The 8991-nt window shown below is 47.8% G+C and overlaps 1 protein-coding gene across 2 annotated transcripts in view; it reads left to right on the top strand.

Annotated features, from left to right (window-relative positions):
* The window catches only part of LOC144099035 (uncharacterized), a 187983-nt gene that overhangs the window by 156222 nt on the left and 22770 nt on the right, over positions 1–8991 (top strand). For both annotated transcript variants that reach the window (XM_077632048.1, XM_077632049.1), the window contains exons 5-6: positions 1–142; positions 4419–4514. The exon at positions 1–142 is cut by the window's left edge and continues 53 nt beyond it. In XM_077632048.1, the coding sequence (XP_077488174.1) occupies positions 1–142; positions 4419–4514 (238 nt within the window). The remainder of the gene's footprint in view (positions 143–4418; positions 4515–8991) is intronic.

The raw sequence follows: 8991 nt of genomic DNA, 5'->3' as shown, positions 1-8991 counted from the left end.
TCGTCGCCGAGTCGCCCGAGCTCGCCGGACTCGACCGAGTCCGAGCGCGAGTTCCGGCGCCAGTACGTGACCATGACGCACCGCATGATCCACCGCAAGGCCAGCGTCGAGATGTACCGCCGGATAGCGCACCGCTGCTTCGGTGAGTGAACAGGCCACGAAACGCTCATTTCCTTCTGTTATCACCATGCTCGTGAAGTTGCTTGGCGATTAGTGGTAAGCAGGAGAGAGAAGACGACATTCAGATGACTAGCATCGCGAGTCGACTGTGGTAACATTAAATGCACTTTCAAACACACTAACGCTGCTCGCCATTTCTATGACGAATAAATAAACCAGATTAAAGTTATTTATCAGCCTTGGTATTTCATGCGCTTTTTCTTATAAAGAAAAGCGCAATATAGCTATCGTTTTTACTTTTTCGGCCTGGGCGAAGGAGAAAAGTATGGGCATTTATTTCCTTCTTACTTTAGAATTTATATCGACATATGTACAGCAACTCATGCAACTATCGCTATAAAATAACTCTCAGATCAGCTTTACAAGGCTCCGTTTCGGAATTTTGCAGCTGCTCATTCGCATCTCTAAAGTTGCGAATGAAACGCTCATTTTCTCAGATGCACTTGATGCACCCTATACAACGGTGAGCGCAGAGTTGAATTAGCCACGTTAGTTATCGTTATCCTTTGTAAAATGATAGGTATTTAGAACGGGGCTCTTGAAAACATTCTCATACATCCTCAGTCGGTCAATTTTTCAAAGACAAGTAACTTTTCGGTTAAGAACTACGACTAGAAGCCCACTTCAAGCCTGAGTCCCTTGCCGAACGAAAGAAGCGTTTAAAAATAGAGGAAAGATTCGGGAACAACGCGGGATCGCGAGACAGGCCTTCGATGTACCCATCACGCGGGCTCTCATTACGCTAGATACATTCGACGTGCGTCGCATGGGCTCTAACTCACTCTAGGCGGCAAAGACGGGGCGCGATGGTGAGAGGGGCGCGGAGAAAGAGGCAGACAGTGGGCAGCGAACGACCTACGAACGACGACGACGGAATAAAGACCAAAGTGACCCAAAGAGGAAGCCAGCGAGGGTGAAAGGGGGAGGAAAGTTGGAGGGGGGGGGGGGGGGGCGACGGAACGAGAACTCGCCGCTCGCCGCACTCGTTATCGATTTAGGCCGCGACGACCAATCTAATTTGTTGGCCGCCCCCACACGCGTCGCGCGCAGATGACAACGTTGAAGCTGTCAGCAAGAATTATCGAGGTGCCGGCGCTACCGCGCGCGCGCTGGGCGGGGAGCGAAGTCGAGACGTAGCGGAGCAGCAGCAGAGACACGTCGCTTCTTCTTATGGGGGAGCGGCGTTCGGTTCTGATGCTCCTATAGCTGGTTTCGCCCGCTGCGGCGAGGGCGAGACGTTGGGCCGCCGCCCATTACATGCACGTCTTCCAATCTTGATTCGGCGTCGATACCGCCAATACCCTCCCTCGCTAAGAACCGCACAGCGTTAGAGATGCTGTAGCTAGGGGGTTGGCAGCCAATCGCGGTACGACTTGGGACGGAGCTGATAACTATGTTCACGTATCGGGACTAGCTGTGACTGGCAGGAGGATCGGTGTACACTTTGAATATTATGGTTGATCCCACGAGATATGGCGTCCGCTCCGGAACTATTCTTGCGCACGTGATCGCAAAGCTTTGTGAATAGTCGTGATTGGACGACAGAGCCTCTATAGCTTGCAATAGGCTGCGTACTTTCACAAACTTGGTGAGTTTGTACTGCCTTAGCAGGACGAATCCGATTAGCTGACGACTTGGCTTGTCTTAACTACAGCGATCCACCAGCACTACGAGCTATGTTCAATCATACGGCGTTGTTAAACACGCGCAAAGAGGTTTGTGAAGTTTCGCGAGTGGGCGAACAGAGCGTCTAGCTTCTACGTGGGCTGCGAGAATTTAGGGGCTCAGTTTACTAAGTGTCGTCCCTTATAAGAACAAATTGCGATTGGCTGGCGACTGACTACACTTATTTTTGGCTATCAGGAATGACTAACGCTGCGGATTCTGTTCAGTCATGACTGATTCTTACACTAACAGACTCGCGATTGGCTGACGGCGTGTCCGTCTATTAGTATAGAGCGGCCTTTTGTAGCAATTCTTATCGTGTTCCATTCGTTTGCCTCTTCGCCACTGGCCAGCTCTGGCTTTGATAACAGCCGGTGATTGACGTTGCCCGATAGCTATCGGTTGTGACGTCACAGGTCAATGGGAATTGACTGAATAAATGGTTGGGGAAAGAACCGTTGCACTGCATCACTTTAGGTGTGCTCAATATTACCCGCAACGTGTCGGAATTGATCCAATCGATATTACCGCATCTTAGCAAATTAACGAACTTTCACACAGAACACCCAACATGGGGAAAAATTTAAGGTGCTCTGTTTTTTGTTTTTGTTTTTTTGTCATCCACTAAAAGTAAGATTTTCCAGCACTGCTGGGCTGGCGCTGTTTCATAAACTTAGCCTCTATTATATCTTACGCGCTGTACCTTATATCGAGCGCGATAGTACTTGTACACCCTTACCTCAAGAAATTTCGATTGGCTGCAGCGACTAAGGTCATATTATCTACCGCTATCATAAACGAGCAGCCCTACGGGCTTCATTAAATAGCAATTCCGTTCTTACAGGGGCGCGAAATTATCTGATATTACTGCCCCCGTTGACTAAGGGGCTGTCTAGGTACCCTGGTACTGCACGCTTTTAGCGATTCAGCGCACGCGCGTACGGCCACCCCTTTCTTATACGAGACAGAGAGACGCATAGGAATCGAATGCGTGGTCTGAAAGTAGATTACTGTTCCGCAAGAGCCGCTTTTCGCTCCGTTCCATACATCTCTCCCCGTCTGTCTCCCCATGGGGCGCGCTTCTCCCGTTTCGGCACTTTGCCTGCGCGGCTCTCCAACAGTCGCTCACAGGCGCGGTAGTGTCGTGTTAACTGATGCTCTTGCCTCTGTGCCAATACATAAAGGCGTAAGAGAGAGAGCTCAAGAAAAAAAACAGCTGCATAAAAGGTCGGGTAAGACCACAACCACACAGTAAAGAGGACGGGGTACGCGTGCGCGTGGCGCCATCTCTGTTTCGTCGTTGTCGCCTTACGCTAGCCTATGCAGTTTTAGGCAAAGGGCCAACTATTCCGGCGTCACGTTTTTGGTTTTGTGCTCAGGAAAAGAAGCGAGCGGAGGATAAGGGACGCCGGATAATAGAAGGAAGTTAGTGGTTGCCGCTCCGCGCATTCTGACTTCAAATTATACGTGGGTCGGTTTGGTTTGCGGTTTATGAGGGTTTAACGTCCCAAAGCGACTCAGTCTATGAGAGACGCCGTAGTGAAGGGCTCCGGAAATTTCGGCCACCTGGGGTTCTTTAAAGTGCACTGATGTCGCACAGTACACGGGCCTCTATAATTTCGTCTCTATCGAAATTCGACCGCCGCGGCCGGGATCGAACCCGCGTCTTTCGGGCCAGCAGCCGAGTGCCATAATCACTGAGCCACCGCGGTGGCCTATACGTGGGTTAAAACTCGTGATCGGAAACAAGCGTGGAAGTTGCCCGGTAGTCAGGAATGTCTGCAGATGCTAGCGCAAGAATTCAGTCGCGAAACTGCCTTGTAGCGACCCCGCCGCGGTGGCTCAGTGGCTTGCGTTGAACTGCTAAAGCGGTGTAGGTGCGCGTTGGAGAGCCACAAATGCTCGAATATAACCCAGAGCCCTCCGCTGGAATATCTTGTAGGCCATGTGTACCTCCGGAACGATAAGATTACCATACCATACCATACCATACCATACCATATTATATCATATCATACCATACCATACCATACCATACCATACCATTCTGAAGCAAAGCTTTTAAATGTTCGTTTGATCATTAATCAAAGCGGCGGCACGCGGCTTTATCGCTCTGTTTGTGATGCAAGACGCGACCAGACCACTACGTGACAATACCATACCGCACCATACCATACTATACCATACCATACCATAGAGTGGCGTCCAGACCTGACAGCGGTATTTGTATTTTCAACTGTTGTGTACAATTCATCCGTCGGGCATAAATTATATCATCCAGGCGATAATCACGAGTGCGCAATCGCGTCATGTGTCTAAGGCGGGCTCTGGAAAGGGCGGTCTTGGAGAAACATATGGAGGCGGGGAGAAGGGTCGCAGTCCATCTATTGTTGGGGTAAAATACTTCTCAGCCTCTCTTCGGGCTAATCCAATTTCTGAGGTTCCGTGCCAACTAAGTCCAACTTCGTGTATAAGGTGGGCGGAGTTATGACGCACGCGGTCGGCGCCACAGTCGAGAGAAGCTGTGTGGATGCAGCTGGCTTCTTTTTCTTTTCCCTTTTTTTCCCATCTAGAGGCCACCAAGACCGTGCGGATAGAGAAAAGCAACGGAGAGTTCGGGTTCCGCATCCACGGAAGCCACCCGGTCGTCGTCTCAGCCATCGAGAAAGGTGGGCACCCGCAGCGCATGGTGCCGATTGTTGTTGTTGTTGTTGTTGTTGTTGTTGTTGTTGTTGTTGTTGTTGTTGTTGTTGTTGTTGTTGTTGTTGTTGTTGTTGTTGTTGTTGTTGTTGTTGTTGTTGTTGTTGTTGTTGTTGTTGTTGTTGTTGTTGTTGTTGTTGTTGTTGTTGTTGTTGTTGTTGTTGTTGTTGTTGTTGTTGTTGTTGTTGTTGTTGTTGTTGTTGTTGTTGTTGTTGTTGTTGTTGTTGTTGTTGTTGTTGTTGTTGTTGTTGTTGTTGTTGACCTCACACAATGGCGGCGATTTCGGCCGGCGTTACGCCAACGGCATCCTCTTCTTTCTTCCTGATACACTGCAGAACTCCAAGCAGAAATTTCGCTTTGTGATAACTTTTAATGCGTGTATGAATTCTAAGCCTAGCAAACCGGATTGCCGAGGCAACACTTTGCGTCCCACTGCAAATACCAATTGGATATCAGTAAAGACCACCTATGTCTTGATAAGCGTACATAGCGTACACTGCATACGCAGGTTGTGGGCTAGGTTATCCATTTTATTCAGCTGAACATGGAAAGAAAGGCAGATAACCCCGACAGTAAATAGGCGCTTCTGTGGACAACCCGGGGAATGTATTTCTGCGCAAGCCGCACCAAGGGCTTCGCATCCCAGTCTGTAATATGCACGCGCCGTTCCTATTCTTTCCTTTTTACTTTTTCTGTTCTTTAATTATTTTGCGGGGGGGGGGGGGGAGGCAGGCAAGTGAAACAAGTATAGTAGACACCGGGTCATTATATTAAAGCGCGGCTCGCGAAATGACTTCACTGGGTACGTAAGGTTTGAAGAAATAATGAGGCTGTGGTTGTATTGTGCATGCAATTAGGGTAGTCGAGTAAAACGCGAAACACGTCAGTAGAAAAACAGGCGGGCTAAAAATGCTGACCTTTCACGGGTTCGTTGCTGACGCAAAGTACATTTTGTTAAGCTTACAATAGGAAAGACTGGCTGAGGCGCAGTTGCTTGATAATACGTTTATTACACGGCACTTTCATATTCCACAAAAACATTTTGTTGAGGTTTGGTGCATGCATAAGATACTCAACCATAATACATTAGTGCATAAATGCATATTTTATAGACAACGTATAGCAGCGTTGGCATTATACAACATTGGTAAACACCGTGAGCTTGTTTTTCAGACATTCCCTGGCCCGTGTATGCTACAGCGCTTGAGCGATTTTGGTGGCGAGCTGCATCATCATTTCGTGGCACGCTTTGTGAAAGAACGCGAAGCCCAAAACACTCTAAATTAAAACCCACGCATCCGAAAAGCGCACACTCGCTTGGGCGTCCCTCAATATATACTTGCTTGGGCGGCTCACACAGCGCCGCATATCGCTGCCACTAAAATGAAACGCACGATAAACCATGAACAGCTGCGGTGGCACGACCGTAAAAAAAAAAATAAAGGGAAGTGAAGGGGGGGGGGGGGGGTGCCATTACATAGGCGCCGGGATGCTCTGTTGAGTTTTAATGGCCCGCCTTCTTCGCACCCCTCCCGCCACCATTAATCTTCGCGAGCGAATGGAACGAGCGGCGGGGGGCGTGGCCGCGCCGCGGCTATCGACAGAACCCCCGCGTATCTTCGTCCCAGTTAAGCACTGCGCCGGATGCGGTTTTGACTCCGCAGTCACACACGATAAGTCAAAAGAGCAACGTAAATATTGCTACGGGGAAATACTATTCACATTTATTTACAAGTGTTCGGGGGATAGAATAACGAGTTACTAGCAGGGAGCGCCAACAGGAACCGGGAGCTGCATTAACTTCCTCTTCTTCGTTCGTCCTTTCACGCGAGAGGCCACTTCGTCTTCCACTGCCACTTCGTCGTAATAATATAAAATGAGACGGGGCCGAGAATTCGTTCTGCGAGCACATATATATTTGTGGCTTCGATTTTCGTATTCTTCGCGACTAGAAAAAGACTGCAGTCATCTTTTCAGCGGGATCCTTGTAAGGTCGTTTTGTTATTGGCCAGTAATTTACCAATTATCGCTAGAGCTATATGGCCGGGCAACGCCGAAACTAGTGTGCCATCAGCGTCAGCTGAAACGCGAACAGCAAAACAATAGCTACTGATCAAGAAATACAGGCAGGGTCCGTGCTAAGATTTTTCTCGTTTCGCCGCTCACATGTAAACTGTCCTGTTTGCGTTTCATTTGATCGCGCACTTCACGTATGAAGTGCATTGTTGTCGCGGCCCCAGCGACATTTCGACCGAAGAAGACGAGCCAGTCGCGTAGAGCAATGGAAGCGTGGAAAGCAGTCGGATAAAGATGCTAACGATGGCAACGTTTGAGCAACTGCTTCGAACGCAATCTACCTATTACAGTGTTTGCAGTTTTTCGTGATTCCATGCTTGCTTCGTTATAAGGTCCTTTCGCCTTCTCTTAAACTGTTTACCACTGCACAGCGTAAAGAACGACGTCGAAATAGTGCATGAACAGGACGTTTCGCCGTGCGTATTAGGCCGGAGTTTCCACTGAACGGATTGTGGCCACTTTGCGCAGGTTTTACTGCCACAAATCTTGGTAAAAATTCGCATGTAAATCTCGTTTTCGCTCTGCGGACAATCAGAATCATAATTTTATTAGGGATTTTCACGGTGATTACAAAACGCAATATAAGACAGGAAGCGCACAGTCAACGACTGAAAGGAGACCTGCTGTGTAGAATAATCATGAAAACAATCAAAGTGCAGCCTATAACAAGCGAGGATCAAAAAAGCATGACTAAAAACACAATATATAATAATATTTACTTAGTGAGCACGTACAGTGTAGACACATAAGAACATAACATGAAACATGAAATATAACACGAAGATTATACCAGTATAAAAAACACAAGAACAGTGTGAGGAAAAAAATCACAGAACGGTTACGCATTTGTAATGCGAATGATATACAGTTAGCTGGCTTCTGATCGCAAAGAAATTGAGCCATATTAGAGTTGGCATAAAGTGGTTAGAGCATCAGACTTGCATGCGGGAGGTGATCGCGAAGAAAACGAGACGTATTAGAGTTAACATTTATTACAGTGAATGCTCTAACCAGCAACCACTAGGCCAGTTCAGTGGTGGCCTATTGCTTAGTTCATCCGCTTCATACGCGAGAGGTGCCGGAGGTTCTGCGAAGGAGATACTGGGCTCGAGGGTGGGAGTTGCATTTTTACCAGTGGGTGCCCGACGGTGGGCATGCGGACGCTGAAGCTACTATCGCGAATCTGATCACAGAGCTAATAACAACTGACACTGTAACAACGTTGACAGTGACTATGCTGAGAACGTCGCTAAAGTTGACAGTTTATAGTCAAGTCCGCAACCGCTATGTTGCCTCGTTAAAACAAAATTAGGAGCTTTTTCTTTTTTTAGGCAGCAACTAAACTTGTGTCTTGCAGGAGCTACAGCTTTTTCTTTCGGTTTTAGTGGGCGGCTGTCATTAAAGACGAAACGTAAAATTTTGCACACGCAAAAGAGCTTTGAATATTTCAAGAATCGGCTCCAGCCCGAGAAGTAGCTATTAACGCTATTAAAGGTGCACTAAAGAAGTATCTGAACTCGTCTTTTTACAGAGGGAACTCTATCTACACGTTCGAGGCATTATCAGAAACTTCGAAGTATTATCCTGTGCGGCTGATTGCCCTAATTGAAAGTCCCGTCTACCGCCTTTTTTTTTAACTCAACGCGGTAGGTAGGCGGATCCAACCAACGCGTCAGCAACTCCCGTGGCGGCTTCGCTTTCGCTTTTATTTTGTTTTTTAATATTTCTGTGAATAAACATTTTCAGTCACAGACAATATAGGCGCAAATTGGGCCGACGGAAATAAAAATACACGTGGACTCTTTTATTTACGTACCACTCCGCCGATGGCAGAGCGGCAAGCCGCCACGGGACTGGCTGACGCGTTGGTTGACTCCTCTTACCTACCGCGTTGAGTTAAAAAAAAAAGAAGCGGGAGCCGGGACGTTTAATCGAATTTAACTAGGGCAATCGGCCGCACATGACAATAATTCCAAGTTTCTAAGAATGCCTGGAACGTGTAGATAGAGTTCCCGCGGTAAAAAGGCGAGTTCAGATTACTCTTTAGTGCACCTTTAAGTAATAAGACAGTACGGACACCGACTCTATAACGCAAGGCTGCATGCTGTGAATTTCCCGTTCCTGGTAATTGTTGCTAAGGTTTCTGATTACCATAATGCATTTTTGTCCTGTTGAACTCCCGGCTATTCCAAATGTCCAATTCTCGCACAACGTTCCCCGACAGGAACCTCTGTCGGGTTGTACCATCGCATTCGCGTTTACGCTTTCCGCATCAAGCCGTGTGCTCAACGTCATTCCGAGGTCCTTCTCGCGGCAATCCGATGAACCTGCTCCAGTGATAAAATTCAGTTATTTAGTATCCTCCGTCTG

Source organism: Amblyomma americanum, chromosome 7, assembly GCF_052857255.1.
Source record: "Amblyomma americanum isolate KBUSLIRL-KWMA chromosome 7, ASM5285725v1, whole genome shotgun sequence".
Lineage (NCBI taxonomy): Eukaryota > Metazoa > Arthropoda > Arachnida > Ixodida > Ixodidae > Amblyomma > Amblyomma americanum.
The sequence above is the reverse complement of the archived record's forward strand: the minus strand, read 5'-3'. Positions and strand labels throughout refer to the sequence as shown.